The following is a 22,296-nucleotide window of genomic DNA, read 5'->3' on the forward strand; positions in this document are numbered from 1 at the left end:
TAAATCTGGCCCTCACTGTGCCTCTGGCATCAGGGGAAAATTAACCAACTGTCAAATACAATACAAAAGCCCAGTGGATTAAATGTCTAATACTCTGTGTTCTGAGCTGCTCAGCTTTGCCTCTGGTAACTGCACCATCCTGGACCAAATGCACGGTGGCTTGACTCCAGGAATGAAATTGTACATTCTGCTGAAAGGGGAGCCAGGCTGCTCAAGAGGAAAAAATACTAATTGCAAATCTTTTCTATTTTTAGGCTAATGTGATCTTATTTGGCAGTAAGGGCAGCATGAATAAAACTCCAATGCTAAGAATTTTAATTTGCCTTCTCAAAAAATTTCATGTCAGTTAGAGACCTTGAAAAGTTGCTAGTATCATTCCTCTCTCATCAGAAAGAACCCCCACACGTCTATACCAGTCCAGATGGATAAAATCCTCAAACACCCTCCTCACTCAGCTAAGTCCAATATTTCTTTAAATATACGTCCTTTGTAACTTACAAGTCCTCTAAAGAGAATGTTCAGAATGACCTCACTGAACCATGCATTTCACAAAAAGCATTCCAATACTTTAGCTATGTTCCTTTTGGCTTTTTTTTTTTTTAGGTTTTCTCTCACATTTGCCTCTGTATATTTTGTTTCTTCTAATTCTATGATTGTATTTGCTGTTGTCAGCCTTATAGTCTACCTGAAAATGTAAGTTCCTTAAAAGCAGGGGCTATATGTATTTTATAACTGTAGCCTGCTAGGCTTCTCTGTCCATGGAATTCTCAAGCAAGAATACTGCAGTGGGTAGCCATCCCTTCTCCAGGTGATCTTCCTGACTCAGGGATTGAACATGACTCTCCCACATTGCAGGTGAATTCTTTAACATTTGAGTCACTAAAGAAGCCCAACTGCAGTATAGAGTACATGATATATTTGACAGTATTTATCCTATAAAATACATATACATATTGCCATGCACTTGCATACACACACAAACATACAATAAACATAACATGCTTATAACATATAATTGCATAACATCAATCAATGCCTTCTTAAAAAATAGACTTCTCCTTCAGCCTAACCACCAAGAGAAGAAAAGTCCTGGATTACCTGATTCTGAATGTCATCTATGTACATTTCTCTCACTATTTTAACAAGTCACTAGCTATTGCGGTTAACTCTTTCAGAGCCATCCAGCCCTTTAAGGCTCTGAGAAAACCTATGGGGTCCTTTACAAAAAAAATGATTATATCTCTCACACACAAAACTGTCTCAGATTTCATGGGGGTCGGGGGCTGTCAATGGACTGAAACTTCCAGGTAAGAACTGCTTCTCCACAACATCTTCCTGATGGTCTAGCTTTTCCTTTGCATGCTCTTTCAGACATTTACACAGCTCAGACAAGCAGCCTGAGATCCACATTCCTGCTCCTTGCCCTACTGGCACAGGGTTCAAGCTCCTGCACATAACCTGCCCACTGAGATGAAATACAGAGATGACTAAGTGGTTGTTGTTCCCTAGGACAACCATGCACCACTGTCTCGAGCAAGGTGATCGCACTCACCTTTGCCCTACTGGCACAGGGTTCAAGCTCCTGCACGTAACCTGCCCACTGAGATGAAATACAGAGATGACTAAGTGGTTGTTGTTCCCTAGGACAACCATGCACCACTGTCTCGAGCAAGGTGATCGCACTCACCTTTTGGTCTTGGCTGTATGCCAGAATCCAGTCTTCTTGTTTGGGGTGGAAAAGTAAGCTCTGGATGTAAAAGTTCAGCCGGTATTTTTGATAGGTTGCCCCTTCGTCTGAGCTGATCAGTAAACTGCTCTCAATCTCTGGGTCTGTGAGCAGCATAATCTGTGGCAGATTATGGGAAAGAAAACAAGAGAAAAGTAAATTTACAAAGCTTAAAGATGAGCTAAATTTTTGACAAAGGGAAAAGGAGCAGGTGAAGAACAACTGGGCAATGACCTTGACTGTCAGGTTCACTCTCCTGCCTTGGACCAAGGTGACAAAAATGTTTTCACCAAGAAAGGAAAGCGGTAGGACAAGTTGAAAGCAGGGGTTGGGGGGTGGGGGGTGGTGGTGGGTGAGAAGAAAGGGAGGAGTGAGTTTTCTTTCCTCCTAATAGGGCTCCTTGACCCCCCCTCCCCATATGTTATTTCCTTAATCTGAAATATTTTCTATTATTCTCCTGACCTCAAGCCTCCTTCCTACTGAGCCCTATCTAGTCTCCATTTAGGGGGATGAGAGAGTAAGATTTGTCACCGGTATTTGTGAGAAAGCTGGAAAGGAGTACCAATAGCAGTGGGATTTCAGTCCATTAGATTTTTCTCTTATTACAAGCCCTTCTTGATAGGGTCCACATGGGTTCTCACTGACAAGATGGCTCATTGTGTTGACCTTGCAAACAAATAATAAATCAGAGTGATCCTTGAGACTGACCAAATTGCCCAAATGGCATCCTGTTATCTCACTGGTGCCTATATTCTCAAAGCTGCGAGACCACCAGATTCCAGACCTCTGGCTAGGTGACCATTTCTTTAGAGAATTTTTCATTGGTGGGGACTCCGTCAGAAAGGAGGATGCTGGTTCTCCTTAAGGGCCAGTCACCCTCTCTTTTCCCTCTAATAAATTTTCCTTTTCTTGCCTGACTGCCTGGCTCACTCTTTTTCTCTGCACTCGCCTTACACTTCTATTCATATTAACAATCTCTCACATCATCCTGCCTTTAGCCTGATTTTCTGAATCTTGAGTCAAAGGCTGTGTATTCAAATGCCTCCTCTGAGTATTTATTTGTTGTCTATATACTTTCTTTAGAAAATAACTCCATGAGAATAGTGATACTTGACATTTCTCTGTTTTCATCCCCCATGGGTATATTCCCAGCAGCTAGAATGAGATCCAGCATATATTATATACTCAATAGGTATTTACCAAATTAATGAACATGAGTTAAAGGGATGGATGAAAAGAGTTTTCAGAGTAGTCACAAAGATTTAGAAAGATGCTCTGAACAGTCTGAACAGATATAAATGGAAGTTCCATGGGGAAGAAAAGTCACTGAATGCCCTCTCCATCTTTAGCCTTTGACACGAAAATACACTAGACTCATGTAAAGCCACAGCTCCAGAGGCTTGGGATTTTCTCCTTTTGAGGGTTAACCTTGGCCAGAGCAGTGTGAAGAACAATGGGAGCAAGATGCAGGAGCTGCCCTCTAAACTGCTTTTTATTCTCTCATTTTCTGCCTCTAGGAATGTGATAAACACCTCATTCCAGACTCTGCAGGTTGCCCTTCACTCAAAGTGCGCACCTAACGCCTCCAGACAGGTGGCCTTAATGCTACCCATTGACTTCTTCCCCCATCAACTTATTAATTGGCACTCTCCGAGTTTGGTTCAGAGAGGCATGAAAGATGTGTTTAATGTGTGGCCATATGAAGAGAAACCTCTGCAGCCCAGGGTTTAAGATTACCAGCTGAGGATGCTGCAGTTCCAGGGAAAGGAGAGACAGAGAGAGAAAGAAAAAAAGAAAAAGAAAAAACTAGAGCCCTGGCATAAAAGAGCAGAGTGTCAGGCAAACACACAGGGCTTTCTCAGGCACTGGAGGCAATCATATTAAAACCTCAAGATAGTTAGTGTCATCTTCCAAAGACGTGTCCTGTCACGGCAAATGGCACACAAGAACCGCACACCAGACACACTCAGCCGGAATGTGTTTATGTAGTCAAGGATGGATTTAGGTTCCTTGCTGTTTTCCTCCCTGCCCTTCTTGAAGAGGAGAAAGGGATGTGGTGGAGTGAGCGGAACGCCAAGGCTGTCAGCCCCTGTCTGGACAAGCTGGAGAGCGCACACAAAACTGGAGACTAATTGCCTCTCATCCTGTGTTCCAGTGAAGCCACTGTCCATCGAACATAAATCCTGACAAAGTTATAGATTTCTCTGTCTTGCAGTCACCAAGCAGACAGTGTTCCCCTTTTGGATGCCTGGTGGGGAACCAGCAGATAATCTGCTAAGTACAAACTTCCGTGGCATCATTAAAGTCTATCGTATGCATTAAGCAAGGAGGATCAGATGGTTCCTAAATTCACAAGAATATTTCCAGGTGATTTCCTATTTACTGACACATAAAAGCTGTCATTTTCTAAATAACAAATAAGTCATCAAATGATCATATTGCTTTGTGTCTCCAACCACAATTAACAATAATATATAACAGCCTTTTTGCACCACTGCCAACAAGTAATTTCCATGATAATATGAAAAGGTTCAATTTTATAGAGCATCTATTGTCTCAGGCAAGGTGATTTTCCCCCTCTGATTTTCTATTTCTCTGTAAACCAGAATATGTTTTACTCTCTTCCCACGAGTGCAGATCCCACCACCTGCTTCTCCTGGCAGATTACTTCATCAAAATAAAAACCTGGGCCTAGAATATACTGATATCAAGCTGCTTTTTATTTATCACTTATTTAGAATATTTTGATACTCATTTATGCTCTGAGTCATCTGTATGAGATATTCTGTATCCAAGTAACATGGGATGGGAGAGGTAAAATCATGCAAATATTTTCAAACATATGGATATTTACTATTGAATAAATAAAACTCCTAGCTTCCGTGTTTTTCTTCTGGGTATGAAAAATATGTAGGTCAAAATCTCATGATTTCTATACATTCTTACATAAAACCCTCTGCTTGGGAACTTGGCACTTCAGATATTATAGAAGATGTCAGGCGATCCCTCTGTAAGAATTTTAGATGTATCTGTACTACACCAATTTTCCAGTGGTTCCTCTTTCATATCTCTGCTTCAATTTACTCAAAACAAACAGGTCAGTCTGGATCCATTTTTAGTAGAATTCAAAATAAATGAAAAATGCATTGACCCTAACCCTTCAACATGTTAAATCATGTTTATGCCGCCTTCTACTACTTCTATATCCATAGCTACATATCATATCATGGATTGAATTTTTCATTGTTTTCCTTTTTTCATTTACTATCATTACCTATATTCATTTCTCGGAGAAGGGAATGGCACCCCACTCCAGTACTCTTGGCTGGAAAATCCCATGGACGGAGGAGCCTGGTAGGCTGCAGTCCATGGGGTCGCTAAGGGTCAGACACGACTGAGCGACTGAGCGACTTCACTTTTCACTTTCATGCATTGGAGAAGGAAATGGCAACCCTCTCCTGTGTTCTTGCCTGGAGAATCCCAGGAACGAGGGAGCCTGGTGGGCTGCCGTCTATGGGGTCGCACAGAGTCGGACACGACTGAAGTGACTTGGCATGGCATATTCATTTCTAGCTGAACAATAAAATTACAAATGCATACACACATTAATTAATACACACCACTGTATACAATGTATTTCAATTAGTTAGTTACAACCTTTAAAACAATTAGGTTATAATTGATTCAGTGGTTGAACCATAGAAAGCACTTGATGAATTATTAACTGGATTCAGTTCAGTTCAGTCACTCATTCATGTCTGACTCTGACCCCATGCACTGCAGCACGCCAAGCCTCCCTGTCCATCACCAACTCCCGGAGCCTACTCAAACTCATGTCCATCACGTTGGTGATGCCATCCAACCATCTCATTCTCTGCTTCCCCTTCTCCTCCCGCCTTCAATCTTTCCCAGAATCAGGATATTTTTCAATGAGTCAGTTCTTCGCATCCATCAGGTGGCCAAAGTCTAGAGTTTCAGCTTTAGCATGAGTGCTTCCAATGAATATTCAGGACTGATTTCCTTTAGGATGGACTGGTTGGATCTCCTTGCAGTCCAAGGGACTCTCAAGAGTCTTCTCCAACACCACAGTTCAAAAGCATCCATTCTTTGCCACTCAGCTTTCTTTATAGTCCAACTCTCACATCCATACATGACTATTCATTTCAGCTCAGTCCAGTTCAGTCGCTCAGTTGTGTCCGACTCTTTGAGACACCATGAATTGCAGCACGCCAGGCCTCCCTGTCCATCACCATCTCACGGAGTTCACTCAGACTCAAGTCCATCGAGTCCGTGATGCCATCCAGCCATCTCATCCTCGGTCATCCCCTTCTTCTCCTGCCCCCAATCCCTCCCAGCATCAGAGTCTTTTCCAATGAGTCAACTCTTTGCATGAGGTGGCCAAAGTACTGGAGCTTCAGCTTTAGCATCATTCCCTCCAAAGAAATCCCAGGGTTGATCTCCTTCAGAATGGACTGGTTGGATCTCCTTGCAGTCCAAGGGACTCTCAAGAGTCTTCTCCAACACCACAGTTCAAAAGCATCAATTCTTCGGCGCTCAGCCTTCTTCACAGTCCAACTCTCACATCCATACATGACCACAGGAGAAACCATAGCCTTGACTAGACGGACCTTAGTCAGCAAAGGAATGTCTCTGCTATTGAATATACTATCTCGGTGGGTCATAACTTTTCTTCCAAGGAGTAAGCGTCTTTTAATTTCATGGCTGCAGTCACCATGTGCAGTGATTTTGGAGCCCAAAAAAATAAAGTCTGACACTGTTTCCACTGTTTCCCCATCTATTTCCCATGAAGTGATGGGACCAGATGCCATGATCTTTGTTTTCTGAATGTTGAGCTTTAAGCCAACTTTCTCACTCTCCTCTTTCACTTTCATCAAGAGGCTTTTTAGTTCCTCTTCACTTTCTGCCATAAGGGTGGTGTCATCTGCATATCTGAGGTTACTGGGATTTCCCCCGGCAATCTTGATTCCAGCTTGTGTTTCTTCCAGCCCAGCGTTTCTCATGATGTACTCTGCATAGAAGTTAAATAAGCAGGGTGACAATATACAGCCTTGACATACTCCTTTTCCTATTTGGAACCAGCCTGTTGTTCCATGTCCAGTTCTAACTGTTGCTTCCTAACCTGCATACAGATTTCTCAAGAGGCACATTAGGTGGTCTGGTATTCCCATCTCTTTCAGAATTTTCCACAGTTTATTGTGATCCACACAGTCAAAGGCTTTGGCATAGTCAATAAAGCAGAAATAGATGTTTTTCTGGAACTCTCTTGCTTTTTCCATGATCCAGCGGATGTTGGCAATTTGATCTCTGGTTCCTCTGCCTTTTCTAAAACCAGCTTGAACATCAGGGAGTTCACGGTTCGCATATTGCTGAAGTCTGGCTTGGAGAATTTTGAGCACTACTTTACTAGCATGTGAGATGAGTGCAATTGTCCGGTAGTTAGAGCATTCTTTGGCATTGCCTTTCTTTGGGATTGGAATGAAAACTGACCTTTTCCAGTCCTGTGGCCACTGCTGAGTTTTCCAAATTTGCTGGCATATTGAGCGCAGCACTTTCACAGCATCATCTTTCAGGATTTGAAACAGCTCAACTGGAATTCCAGCACCTCCACTAGCTTTGTTAGTAGTGATGCTTTCTAAGGCCCACTTGACTTCACATTCCAAGATGTCTGGCTCTAGATTAGTGATCACATCATCTTGATTATCTCGGTCGTGAAGATCTTTTTTTACAGTTCTTCCATGTATTCTTGCCACCTCTTCTTAATATCTTCTGCTTCTGTTAGGTCCCTACCATTTCTGTCCTTTATCGAGCCCATCTTTGCATAAAATGTTCCCTTGGTATCTCTAATTTTCTTAAAGAGATCTCTAGTCTTTCCCATTCTGTCGTTATCCTCTATTTCTTTGCATTGATCTCTGAAGAAGGCTTTCTTATCTCTTCTTGCTATTCTTTGGAACTCTGCATTCAGATGCTTATATTGGAAAAACCGTATCTTTGACTAGACGGATCTTCGTTGGCAAAGTAATGTCTCTGCTTTTAATATGTTGTCTAGATTGGTCACAGCTTTTCTTCCAAGGAGCAAGCGTCTTTTATTTTATTTTATTTTATTTTTTTGCAAGCGTCTTTTAATTTCATGGCTGTGCTCACCATCTGCAGTGATTTGGGAGCCTAAAAAAATAAAGTCTGTCATTGTTTCCCCATCTATTTGCCATGGTGTGATGGGACTGGATGCCATGATCTTAGTTTTCTGGATGTTGAGTTTTAAGCCAACTTTTTCATTAACTGGATTAGTGGAATCTTATTATTTCAGTCTTCAAATTAGAATCCTCCAGTAATTATATTTCTATTAGTTCAAGTTTGTTCTGTCATTTTGTAGGTTATGAAAATTAAATATGTTAATAAGCAAAGAATTTAAGTAAGATCTAAATAGAAAATCTCTAACCCATTTGAGAAAAAAAGATACAATGTAAGTAATAAGTGTGATCCAATCGTTAGATATAAATGATGCCATTTATAGATAAAGGCCTATCTTCTCAAGAAGGTATTCTACTATCAAAATAGTAACTTCAAATTAGCGACTATTCAAAAAATAACCAACTACATTCCTTAAATATGGTCAGTGATCCCTGTTTTTGCCAGTTTACATGGGCTCTCTACCTTCCTTTGGCTCTTCCTATGAGTTTGAATAATAATGTTTTGCTATGTTTAATCCTCTGCATTCTGAAATATGATCTGTGTGACAGAACTCTAAAAGACCTCCATAAAAGGCATGACTCCAAGGTCAGCAGGATTCCTGCAGTGAGCTCTCTAAAAGGAGGACTTATTTGCTCAGCATAAAGCTTGATCCATAGTAGGTCCATACATATTTATAAATGAACAAATGAATGAGTCCTCTTTGTCCTTGGATCCCTGTGCCATTGAGAGTTCGAGTCTCTTAAACAAGTCCCTGCTTTCTACTTGGAAGCAAAGAGGGTAGAGACATCAGGAAGAGTCTGTCTTTAATAGGAAAGTAATTAGTCTGTTCAGATCAGCCCATTAGTGATCAGAACCAGTTCACTCATGCCTTGGAGGGCACACTGCATGCTTTACGACTATAGACGAGCTACTTTCTACAGCAAGTCAATAATGGCGACAAGGGCTTACACCACCCAACTCTAAGTAACCATTCATCATCCACTTCAGGGGGAAAGAAGAGACTTTGTTTGCTTTTCCCAGAGGTGACAAATGAACATGAAATGCAATTTATAGATTTCAAATATGTCACTTCTCTCTTTTTTTGATATCAGTCCCCCTGAAACCTCAGTGTCATCAAAAAATAAATGTCTCTTTGACTTGCTCCAGATTCAACTTATGGCTACATGATGTACTTCTACCAAAGGTTGCCTCGCAGCTTTCTGATCCTTCCAGGTGTCTAATCAGGACATTCCTGAGGAATGTCCTACTATTTAGCGCTCCCAATTCTTTTCCTAGGTGTATGTTGTTCTTAGAATTGTATCATATAGCTGTTAAGGCAGCATGGAGTTAATAAGAGGCAGCTGGAGAAGGAAATGGCTACCCACTCCCATATTCTTGCCTGAAGAGTTCCATGGGCAGGGGAGCCTGGCTACAGTCCATGGGGTCACAGAGTCAGCCATGCCTGAGTGACAAACAGACACTCACCACCACTAGGCATATATGTTTTCCCACCATTTCCTTGGTCCTTAAGCAAAGAGTATTTATTTTATATGTTGTTCACTATTCATTTGCTTGTTTGTCACTCCTGTTGTTCATGGTAGAACCAAGAGGGAATGCACTGGTATCATCTGTTTCTTTGCTCAAGGCTTACTCAGATCCAGATGCCCCCGTCAAAGGTGCACAATAAATAATTTCCATAGTGATAATGACAATGACCAAGAATAATAGCAAGGGCAGCAATTGGGCACTCTAGTTATCTAACCACTCTATTCAAACAGAAATCTATAAAATAGTATAAGAAGCTATTTGCAAACCTTTAGCTCCAGTATAAAAAACAAATTAAGGGAAATGTAATCAGAGCAAGTGAATAATAGGTTGATCAATGTGAATGGATGAGTTGAGGGTGAGAGCAACAAGTGCTTAGCAACTGGCAGCTGTTTAGAGGACGGTATTAAAGAAAGTTATACAGGCTTCCAACATGACTCATGAAAAATAAATGACTGAAGTATGAACAACAGTGAGAAAAGGAGAGGAAAGTGATGAAAGAGAAAAAGGTCTAATCAAGTAAACACTGTCAGAAATGAGTCTGTAGAAAGATGGACCCAGCAAGCAAATACTCGATATGAGTCCCACTCTCACCCTCTCCCATGAACTCAGTGAAGCTCATCTCACATTCCTTAACCCATCCATGTTCATTAACACAAGGGAGGGTCATTCAATACTAAGAGGCCGAGAGACCATTTGAGCAATAGACCAGCTTCCTGTGATCTGAAATATGGATTCAATGAAATTGCAGAGAAACTTTTTCACTGTATTCTTTAAGCTCACTTTTAAACTATTTTTTTTCTTTAATGAAGTCTTTTTAGTTTAATAAAGACTTTGATGTCTCAGGGGGGATAAAGGGGGTTTTCAAGAAGTGTAATTTCAGCCCTTCACACTTCTCTTGATAGAAGACCTACTACTTATTATGTAATGATAACAATAATTCATTCAGTACTCATTTTGCCAAACCCTGTGAGGTACACAGAAGAGTAAGATTCACCAGTAATAAAATATGTGTTACACTTCTTGGAAGACAATTCAAGAAAGAAACTTTATGGAAGACTGCTTCTGATTCTCTTGGGACCACAGACAACAACCCTCTCTTCTGAGTTAACTCAGACAGTCTCAAACTAAAATACACCATTTCACTGTGAGACTAGGCTCCCACTGCTATGACCCTCTGCGTGAACAGAGGCAGGTTGGTATGCAGGGCTGAAGGCGGGGAGCTTGAACCACACACTTGTTTTCCACAAGAAGAGGCATGACCAAATCCTAAACATGCCCCTTGTCAGTGTTGCTGTGGACGTGTGCACTCTCTCAGAAAAGAGGAAGAAGGTGAGTTTAGTGAATCCCATTCACGCCACAAGAAGCGGAAAAAACAAACCATAATGTAACAAACCAAATAATCACAGTGTGTCATGAGCCCTAACTGGGAAGGCAGATTTGAGTTTCATTTCTGCCATATTTGTTAAGCCATTTTTAAGAGCTCACAATTCAATCTCATTCTGAGCCTCCTTTTCAGCATTGAGGGTAGGGACACTACACACTAAGTTTACATTCACTGAACATGTACTATGTACCACACACTCCACTAAACCTTTAAAACACAGCATCTCACTAGACTTAAAATACTTCAGATAGATATTATATGCATGTGACAGATGAGCAAAGGAGGCTTTGAGGAATGAGGTGATTTGCTCTAGGGCACACAGCTAATCAGTGGCAAAGCTGCTTATGGGGTCAAATAAGATCATCTGTGTGAAAGCGAAGTTGTTTTGTGCCAATGTTACCATTATTACTTCACAAAGAATGTCACATTTAGTGCTGGATGTTCAGATAAAATGAAATGGTCAAGTTCTAAAAAAGAAAGAAAAAAACCTTGTATTACAAATATCTCATGAAAATATTGCCTAGATGGGAAGAAGGATGGGGCAGTAAGGGACTAGGACTTAAATACTGGAGTTTCAATAACAAGATGATTGGTAAGATATTCTTGAAAAACTACAGATAATTTGGGGAGGGGCTTTAAATATAAATCTACTGAAGCAAAATGCCCAGGCCTGGTTCACACTCAGATTTTTTACGATGGTGCTGGCCTCCTTTATTCTTCAGCATCACTCCTCCATAGAAATGGTTTTATGCTTTATTAGAATAATGGGTGAAAAAATAAATTATAGAAATGGTCAAAAAAGCCCTGATTGAATGATAGTACATCTTGTTCTCAAAAAAGTTTACACTAAAAGCCAATAAAAACCATTACAATGTAATGTAATTTTCTGCACAAACAGACCCTAAGTCTAATTGGCATTTTAAAAATAAACTATCTTTGCTGGAGGGAGAAATTGCTATTATCACACTAAGAGTATAGTACAGTATGTGAACTATTTATTGAGGCTAAGTATTGTGTCATCTGCTTTTTTTTTTTAAAGGTATTTTAAAGGAAAAGAATGATGTAAAAATTTGAGAGACATTTTTATTCTTGCAGTCACTATGGAGACTGATTAAATACCTTGAGAATATTTGCATTGACTTAAAAAACTGCAGCATTATCCATAGCCTCAGCTCAAACTCAATCAGAATACACTTTCATGGTCATTACAAGTCCCAGAGTAACTTCTCTCTTAAATCCCAGAAGATCTATAAATGGCAAAAGGTCACATCATTTTAAAATGTTAGCTGCTATCAGAGGGAGCCATGATGCTAGGAGAAACGGACATTCATCTTCTTTGCTCACAGGAAACTTTACAAGAAATGATGTTCATTTAATGATAAGAAATCTCTTTATTCCACTAGAAATGATAAAGGAGAAGGAGATGGAGAGAAAGAGCAAGAAGAGAAGCTATCAGTATATTTTAACATTGATTTAGGTGAGAGACACACCATTTGGGTAAAATCTCTTAAACTGCATTTGATTTTAGAGATTGAATAAATGTCAAGTTGAAAATCAGGAGAATGAGAGGAAGAGCCAATAGGAATGAATCCACTCTGAAAATCAGTGAACAGAACATACCCATATTCTTCATCCTTTGCACATCGAGCATCATCATCCTAGGGGGTATGGTTAATTTCACTTACTTGTATTAATGATTCATAGTAAGCAGACAAATATACCAGGGTGTATTGGGGAAGATTAATGAAGTCTCAGACACAGGTTCAGTTCAGTTCAGTCATTCAGTCGTGCCCAACTCTTTGTACCCCATGAACCACAGCACACCAGGCCTCCCTGTCCATCACCAACTCCCGGAGTTCACCGAAACCCATGTCCATTAAGTCGGTGATGTCATCCAACTATCTCCTCCTTTGTCATCCCCTTCTCTTCCTGCCCTCAATCTTTCCCAGCATCAGGGTCTATTCCAAATGAGTCAGCTCTTCACATCAGGTGGCCAAAGTATTGGAGTTTCAGCTTCAACATCAGTCCTACAAATGAACACCCAGGACTGATCTCCTTTAGAATGGACTGGTTGGATCTCCTTGCAGTCCAGGGGACTCTCAAGAGTCTTCTCCAACACCACAGTTCAAAAACATCAATTCTTCAGTGCTCAGCTTTCTTTATAGTCCAACTCTCACATCTATACATTACTACTGGAAAAACCATAGCCTTGACTAGATGGACCTTTGTTGGCAAAGTAATATCTCTGCTTTTCAATATGCTATCTAGGTTGGTCATAACTTTTCTTCCAAGGAGTAAACATCATTTAATTTCACAGCTACAATCACCATCTGCAGTGATTTTGGAGCCCCAAAAAATAAAGTCAGCCACAGTTTCCACTGTTTCCCCATCTATTTCCCATGAAGTGATGGGACCAGATGCCATGATCTTAGTTTTATGAATGTTGAGCTTTAAGCCAACTTTTTCACTCTCCTCTTTCACTGTCATCAAGAGGCTTTTTAGCTCCTCTTCACTTTCTGCCATAAGGGTGGTGTCATCTGCATATCTGAGGTTATTGATATTTCTCCCGGCAATCTTGATTCCAGCTTGTGCTTCTTCCAGTCCAGCATTTCTCATGATGTACTCTGCATAGAAGTTAAATAAGCAGGGTGACAATATACAGCCTTGACGTACTCCTTTTCCTATTTGGAACCAGCCTGTTGTTCCATGTCCAGTTCTAACTGTTGCTTCCTAACCTGCATACAGATTTCTCAAGAGGCACATTAGGTGGTCTGGTATTCCCATCTCTTTCAGAATTTTCCACAGTTTATTGTGATCCACACAGTCAAAGGCTTTGGCATAGTCAATAAAGCAGAAATAGATGTTTTTCTGGAACTCTCTTGCTTTTTCCATGATCCAGCGGATGTTGGCAATTTGATCTCTCTTTCCTCTGCCTTATCTAAAACCAGCTTGAACATCAGGAAGTTCACGGTTCATGTATTGTTGAAGCCTGGCTTGGAGAATTTTGAGCATTACTTTACTAGCTTGTGAGATGAGTGCAATTGTGCAGTAGTTTGAACATTCTTTGGCATTGCCTTTCTTTGGGATTGTAATGAAAACTGACCTTTTCCAGTCCTGTGGCCACTGCTGAGTTTTCCAAATTTGCTGGCATATTGAGTGCAGCACTTTCACAGCATCATCTTTCAGGATTTGAAACAGCTCAACTGGAATTCCATCATCTCCACTAGCTTTGTTCGTAGTGATGCTTCCTAAGGCCCACTTGACTTCACATTCCAGGATGTCTGGCTCTAAGTGAGTGATCACACCATTGTGATTATCTGGGTCATGAAGACCTTTTTTGTAGTTCTTCTGTGTATTCTTGCCATCTCTTCTTAATATCTTCTGCTTTTGTTAGGTCCCTACCATTTCTGTCCTTCATCGAGCCCATCTTTGCATGAAATGTTCCCTTGGTTTTCTAGTTTTCTTGAAGAGATCTCTAGTCTTTCCCATTCTATTGTTTCCCTCTATTTCTTTGCATTGATTGTTGAGGAAGGCTTTCTTATATCTACTTGCTATTCTTTGGAACTCTGCATTCAGATGCTTATATTTTTCCTTTTCTCCTTGGCTTTTCACTTCTCTTCTTTTCACTGCTATTTGTAAGGCCACCCATTTTATTTTTTTGCATTTCTTTTTCTTGGGGATGGTCTTGATTCCTGTTTCCAGTACAATGTCATGAACCTCTGCCCATAGTTAATCAGGCACTCTGTCTATCAGATCTAGTCCCTTCAATCTATTTCCCACATCCAGGCGAAGTCATAAGGGATTCGATTTAGGTCATACCTGAATGGTCTGTTACTGCAGGTGTTTCTTGACCTCCTACTTTTGCATTCCAGTCCCCTATAATGAAAAGGACATCTTTTTTGGGTGTTAGTTCTAAAAGATCTTGTAGGTCTTCATAGAACAATTCAACTTCAGCTTCTTCAGCATTACTGGTTGGGGCATAGACTTGGATTACTGTGATACTGAATGGTTTGCCTTGGAAATGAACAGAGATCATTCTGTCATTTTTGAGACTGCATTCAAGTACTGCATTTCAGACTCTTTTGTTGACCATGATGGCTACTCCATTTCTTCTAAGGGATTCCTGCCTGCAGTAGTAGATATAGTGGTCATTTGAGTTAAATTCACCCACTTCAGTCCATTTTCCATTTTAGTTCGCTGATTCCTAGAATGTCAACGTTCAGTCTTGTCATCTGCTGTTTGACCACTTCCAATTTGCCTTGATTCATGGACCTAACACTCGTTGGCTGGATGAAGCACAAGCTGGAATCAAGATTGCTGGGAGAAATATCAATAACCTCAGATATGCAGATGACACCACCCTTATGGCAGAAAGTGAAGAGGAACTAAAAAGCCTCTTGATGACAGTGAAAGAGGACAGTGAAAAAGTTGGCTTAAAGCTCAACATTCAGAAAATGAAGATCATGGCATCTGGTCCCATCACTTCATGGCAAATAGATGGGGAAACAGTGGAAACAGTGTCAGACTTTATTTTTTGGGGTTCCAAAATCACTGCAGATGGTGATTGCAGCCATGAAATTCAAAGACACTTATTCCTTGGAAGAAAAGTTATGACCAACCTAGATAGTATATTCAAAAGCAGAGACATTACTTTGCCAACAAAGGTCCATCTAGTCAAGGCTATGGTTTTTCCAGTAGTCATGTATGGATGTGAGAGTTGGACTGTGAAGAAAGCTGAGTGCTGAAGAATTGATGCTTTTGAACTGTGGTGTTGGAGAAGACTCTTGAGAGTCCCTTGGACTGCAAGGAGATCCAACCAGTCCATTCTGAAGGAGATCAGCCTTGGGTGTTCTTTAGAAGGAATGATGCTAAAGCTGAAACTCCAGTACTTTGGTCACCTCATGCAAAGAGTTGACTCATTGGAAAAGACTCTGATGCTGGGAGGGATTGAGGGCAAGAGGAGAAGTGGACGACAGAGGATGAGATGGCTGGATGGCATCACCAACTCAATGGACATGAGTTTGAGTGAACTCCGGGAGTTGGTGATGGACAGGGAGGCCTGGCATGCTGTGATTCATGGGGTCTCAAAGAGTCAGACACAACTGAGTGACTGAACTGAACTGAACTGAATGGTCTAGCTTTTTTTGCGTCTTTCTTCATTTTCAGTCTGAATTTGGCAATAAGGAGTTCATGATCTGAGCCACAGTCAGCTCCTGGTCTTGTTTTTGCTGACTGTATAGAGCTTCTTCATCTTTGGCTGCAAAGAATATAATCAATCTGATTTCATTGTCGACCATCTGGTGATGTCCATGTGTAGAGTTTTCTTTTGTGTTGTTGGAAGAGGGTGTTTGCTCTGACCAGTGCGTTCTCTTGGCAGAACTCTATTAGCCTTTGCCTTGCTTCATTCTGTACTCCAAGGCCAAATTTGCCTGTACTCCAGGTGTTTCTTGACTTTCTACTTTTGGATTCCAGTCCCCTATAATGAAAAGTCAGACACATGAGACCTTACTAACGTATTTGTCTATGAAAGCTTTTCTGAGAAGACAGGGGCGACCACCAGGGGTTTCTCTTCAATGGGATTTGCAAATTGCGGAGTGTGATTTGCCTTCTGGCTCCTCTGCAGAGCTCTCAGGAAGACTGGGCTGGAGGGCATCATCCAGAAGAAGTTAACAAGGAAATCTATTTCATGTGATTTTTTTAGTTCCTTAATTATTTAATGATAGACACTGATCAAGTTGTTTCTGAGAGGCAGAACAGGGTGAATATGCTTCATCAAGCTGCCCCAGAGCATAATTACATTCTGCTGCTGCTGCTGCTTCTCTTTTCTTCTTTTCCTTCCTTCAGAGCAGACAATACATACTAATGCAATGTTTTAAGTTGGTTTTTTTTTCCTATGATTACATGGTAGTTCTATATCTTGGGTTAATTCCATTTCAAAACATGTAACTCAGAAGCAGTAGAACTCATCCGTCATGATAGAGAAAGCGACCTCTGTTCACTTATTGATTGCTGTGCAACACACTATATCAGAATAGAGGCTTAAGACAACCATCTATTTTTTTTCTTGGTTTTATGGGTCAAGGATTCCGTAAATGCTCAGCTGGGTAGTGAGTCTCACATCCACTTGATGTCAACTGCAGTGGCTGGAACTGGAGGTTCCACTTTCTAAATGTTTTTTTCACTCGGGTGTTGTATCTTAGCCTCTCTCTTCTTCTCTATGTTGAATCCCATCCTTCAGGCCCTTTCCATGTGGCTTGAACTTCACAGAATACTACAGTTTCATGGTTGTTGGGCTTCATAATTGGTGGCTGGCTTCTCCCAGTATGAGGTCCCAAGAGTGAGTGTTTCAAGAAATTCCAGTGGAAGCTGCAAGGCTTCTTATGACCTACCCTCAGAAGTTCTACACATCCATTTTGCCTCCATTCTATTGATAAAACATATCAGTAATTCTGAGTTCGATTTAAAGGGAAGAAAAAAATTAACTTTACCTCTCAAGATGGGAAAGGCATATGCACACATAGGATGGCAAGGATTGATGGCAGCCATGTATGGATGTGAGAATTGGATCATAAAGAAGGCTGAGGGCTAAAGAATTGATGCTTTTGAATTGTGGTGCTGGAGAAGACTCTTTAGAGTCCCTTGACAGGAAGGAGATCAAACTAGTCAATCCTAAAGAAAATCAACCCTGAATATTCATTGGAAGGAATGATGCTGGACCTGAAGCTCTGATACATTGGACACCCGATGCAAACAGTCAACTAATTTGAAAAGATCCTGATGCTGGGAAGATTGAGGGCAAGAGGAGAAGGGGGGCAGCAGAGGAAGAGATGGTTGGACATTATCAGTGACTCAGTGGACCTGAGTTTGAATAAACTCTGGGAGAGAGTGAAGGATATGGAACCCTGTAGTTCATCAGGTCGCAAAAAGTCTTCACATAATCATAATATATCTGGAATACAGATAATTTTGAGATTTTCAGATTTTTCATTGGATTTTGGCTGTGAAATAGCTATTGCCTTAAATCTTTGAAGGCTATAGATTCCCAATCTGGTAGCAATTCAAGGTGCATATTTATTGAAGCCTAAATGAATTTATCATTAGTCTCAGAGACATCAAGAAACCCAAGGTCAAGAAACTCCAGTCTGGATTTTCAGGGTATATAAATGACCCAGATTAAATTATAGAAGAATAGATCTGTTAGATGTTCATTAAAATGTACATAAGTAACTCTTCAATATGACAGCCCTTACCTTGGCATTACAACCCTGTCATTTAATTAAGGATCTCATGCTATTAAAAAAAATGGGTTTCTTAAGAGCAAAAACAACTTTTGTCCTTTTATAGTCACAACAAAAGCACTGATACCAATTATGACACGATCTAGCAATTGAAAACAGAATATTTATTGTTCTCTTAGGTCTTAAAATAAACTCAGTGACTTTTTAGGTAGCCTTGGACCAACAGAAACAACGGAAGACCATTTGGGTCTGAAGGTGAATGGCTGAATCATAAACATGTCCCAGAAACATACATCAAGTTCAATTTTCATCATACACAGGCTGGTATAAAACTGTCTACAATTTTTATTATATATTTTTTATTTTATATGCATCCTGCTGCGTAGCTCAATTCTTACTGCTACTACTCCAACCCTATAAAACACTCATCTGCTCCATGTTACTACCAATGGGCAATCCACACTTTAAGAAAATAGCCACAAAACCAGCCCTCTTGACTTCAGTGGTATTTTTCAGCCCACTGATTCAAAAGGAATAAAAGGTTCCCTAAAAGAGTTCAAAAAGAACAAAAATTTTGCCTTCATAGAACCTTTGCAAACATCTTTTATGTATGTTCTTCATAAAACATCTTTTAAGTATGTAGGGGCTTCCCTTGTGGCTCAGCTGGTAAAGAATTCACCTGTAATCTGGGAGACCTGGGTTCGATCCCTGGGTTGGGAAGATCCCTTGGAGAAGGGAAAGGCTACCCACTCAAGTTTTCTGGCTTGGTGAATTCCATGGACTGTATAGTCTATGAGGTTGCAAAGAGGTGGACATGACTGAGTGACTTTCGATCTTTGCTTCTATGAACATATAGATATAAACATACATAAATAGGAGAGGAGACAAAGAAAGACACACACAAACACACACACACACACGGTGGAGGAGGAAAAAAGGGAGCAATTGATTTACATAGCAAGAGAGAGTACAAAGTACTTTCTGCTTTTTAACCTGCTTTAGCCACTTTAAAACATTTTCCAGGCTATTGAATATTCTTCAGTATTATCATTTTTTATTGGCTACACAGAACTTGGTTGTATGGATATACTACTATGCAATTAATCCCTTATTAGAAGGCTCTTAAATTTCACTATGATAATGTTATGACCTAATGTAAATTAATACTTCTATGAACTGAAGTCTTAAGCATTCAGTCATGTCTGATTCTTTGCAGCCTCATGGACTGTAGCTTGCCAGGTTCCTCTGTCCATGGGATTCTCCAGGCAAGAATACTGGAGTGGGTAGCCATTCTCTTCTCCAGGGGATCTTCTCAACCCAGGTATTGAACCTGGATCTCTATACTGATGGCAGATTCTTTACTGTCTGAGCCATCAGATGATAAAGAATACATCAATACTTCTGTATATCAACTATTATTTCTTCCAAGGACTGTTATTGAAGCTGAAGCTCCAATACTTTGGCCACCTGGTGCAAAGAGCTGACTCACTGGAAAAGACCCTGATGCTGGGAAAAGTTGAAGGCAGGAGAAGAAAGAGGAGAGAGAAGATGAGATAGTTGGATGGCATCACTGACTCAATGGACATGGGTTTGAACAAACTCCAAGAGATAGTGAAGGACAGGGAAGCCTGGCATGCTGCAGTCTATGGTGTCACAAAGAGTCAGACATGGCTAGGTGACTAAATGACAACAACAACAATTTCCTCAGAGTGCAGTTGAATTTATGGATCAAAGAACAGGAATTTTGTCACCGCTCTTGATAGATAATACCAAATGTCTTTCAGAAAAAGAGAATGCTAATTCATGGTTCCCTCATCAGGGACATGGGAAGTACCTATCACCAATACCTTTTTTTATTCTTGCTTTCTTTTTATAATGCTCTCTAAGTGAAATGGCAACCCACTCCAGTATTCTTGCCTGGAAAATCCCATGGACAGAGGAACTGGTAGGCTATAGTCCATGGGGTCGCAAAGAATCGGACATGACTGAGTGACATTTACTTACTTTACTTACTAAGCTAACTTTGGAAATGGTGCATTTTGTGTCAAGACACACTACTAAAGATAGCAAATTTGTTTTTTTTCTCATTTCCTTCCTTTTGTCACGTGTCTTTAGTCATTTGAATATCCTCATTTGGTAGATTGCCAAGTTCATATTTTGTCCCCATTTTAAATCATGATTGTTTCTCCTTTTCTAATTGATTTATATTAGAATGCCATTCCTACTTCATAGTTTATTTATAACAGTCTATTTATGCACATATTCAATCTTCATCTAAGTTTCTAGAAAAAAGTAATAAAGCATCATCTGCACATATTATACATCCACACACATAGGGGACCCAGGTGAGCATTTCAAGTTTGAAGACATTTATGAGATTAAAAACTCTGAACTGCACGGCACCTCAGTAATTGTGTTCCCTGAATAAAGCAGCCCCAGAGAAACATGATTTCTCCATTTTGACTAAATCATCAATTCACAGGCAAACTTTCCCTGTCATCCATTTATCATAAATTGTAAGATGTTAAAAAAGACTTCACTACATACACAAAAATTCCACAAATTTGTTAAATTACTATTTAAAAAGATTTTATACATACATGACATTTTCACTGAAGCACTACACAGTGCTTTACAAATGTTAATTAAGATATTCCAACCTGAAATTGAAGCAAACCTCAAGGGAGTGAAATTAGGCAGGGAAGGACGTGATAATTTCTTCAAGACAATTTCAGAGCATTTCTGGCATTTGCATGGCTCACACCCAAGAACCTGGTCCCCAGGTCTGCCTTTTAAACATAAGCCCACAAAATAATCAGGTCTTCTAACCAGTGACCATGAGCTTGGAGCGGTTATTAACCAACGTGTGTAAATTTGTCTAAAACACGAGAGAAAGTGTCAACTAAACTGTATTTTCCTTCTTCAGTATAATTTACGGTCAATTAATAATCAAGGCACTAAACAGAACCTTATAAAGCCTGTCTTATCTACAGGATATTTTACCAAAAATACAGAAATGACCTCAACAATTAAAATTCTTAAATTCAGGCTTCAGGTATTTCAAGAGTGGATAGAAAAACATGATTCTTTGCAAAAAAATTTTTTACTTTACCCCCATTTCTTTCTTCTCCCCCTCTTTCTCCCCACCTTTCTAATTTATTTAAGTAAGTTTTAGGTACCAAGTGATAACTACTGTTTTTAAGACTGGGGATTAAATTACAAATGAGACACTAAATGTTTTACTGCTCTGTGAATCCTTTACGACTGGCTCTGACACAGAAACAGATAAAACTCAGCAGGAAAAGTGCAGCCATACAGGTACTAACACATACCAAACATTGAGAGAAAACACAAAGAAGCACCTCTTTCCCTGGTGTTGGAAGGAGGGAAGGAGCCACAGGGCATTTGATGCTATAGTGGATTTTGAAGGATGTACAGGTACTTGACAGAAGGGGTGGGAAGGATCTCATGGCAGAGGAGTCAACCTAAACAAGATCAGAGCAGTGGGAGCCCACACAATACGCTCAGGTAGTAGCAAGTTCCTCAGCATGGCAGAAGTTAGGTAAAATGGTCTGAGGCTGGTCAGTTGTGTCCAGCTATTTGTGACCCCATGGACTGTAGCCCACCAGGCTCTTCTGTCATGGAATTCTCCAGGCAAGAATACCGGAGTGGGTAGTCATTGTCTTCTTCGGGGGAGCTTTCCAACCCAGTGATGGGACTCAAGTCTACTGCCTTGCAGGCAGGTTCTTTGAAATTCTTTAGCAATTTCCCATTGCAGCACTGGTGCTCTACAGCCTAAAAGCGATCTACAGTCAAGGTAAAAGAGCTTCACTAGCCACTTAAAGGGGTTTTGACTTAAATAGCAAGAGAGTCTATTTATTCTGAGCAAATTCAAGGTTTTAAAGTAGGGGGGAAAAAAAAAAGACTCCATTGTAGGTCATGCAGAATGACCACTGTGGAGGTAATATAGAAGTTGGATTACACAGAAAACATTTGGAGGCAAGACACTCACTTAAAAGGCTGTTGTATCAGTTCAGCTACGAGAAGTATCAGGAACATACGCAAATGATCTTAGACCAAATAAAGGTATCCTCAGAGTTGGGTGATTAAGCATTACCACAATGATTCCAATATACCAGAATGTCAATCATATTTTATAGTTAATTCCAGCCAAATTTGAAAGTGTTGGAGATTCAGGAAAAAAGAAGAAA

At 40.3% G+C, this 22,296-nt stretch overlaps 1 protein-coding gene across 1 annotated transcript in view; it reads right to left on the reverse strand.

Annotated features, from left to right (window-relative positions):
- Positions 1–22,296, reverse strand: part of SORCS1 (sortilin related VPS10 domain containing receptor 1) — a 578,854-nt gene that overhangs the window by 209,057 nt on the left and 347,501 nt on the right. Inside the window, exon 4 of the mRNA XM_052660872.1 lies at positions 1,688–1,846. Coding sequence (XP_052516832.1) covers positions 1,688–1,846 — 159 coding nt within the window. The remainder of the gene's footprint in view (positions 1–1,687; positions 1,847–22,296) is intronic.

This window comes from Budorcas taxicolor, chromosome 23, assembly GCF_023091745.1.
Source record: "Budorcas taxicolor isolate Tak-1 chromosome 23, Takin1.1, whole genome shotgun sequence".
In the NCBI taxonomy this organism is placed as follows: Eukaryota; Metazoa; Chordata; class Mammalia; order Artiodactyla; family Bovidae; genus Budorcas; species Budorcas taxicolor.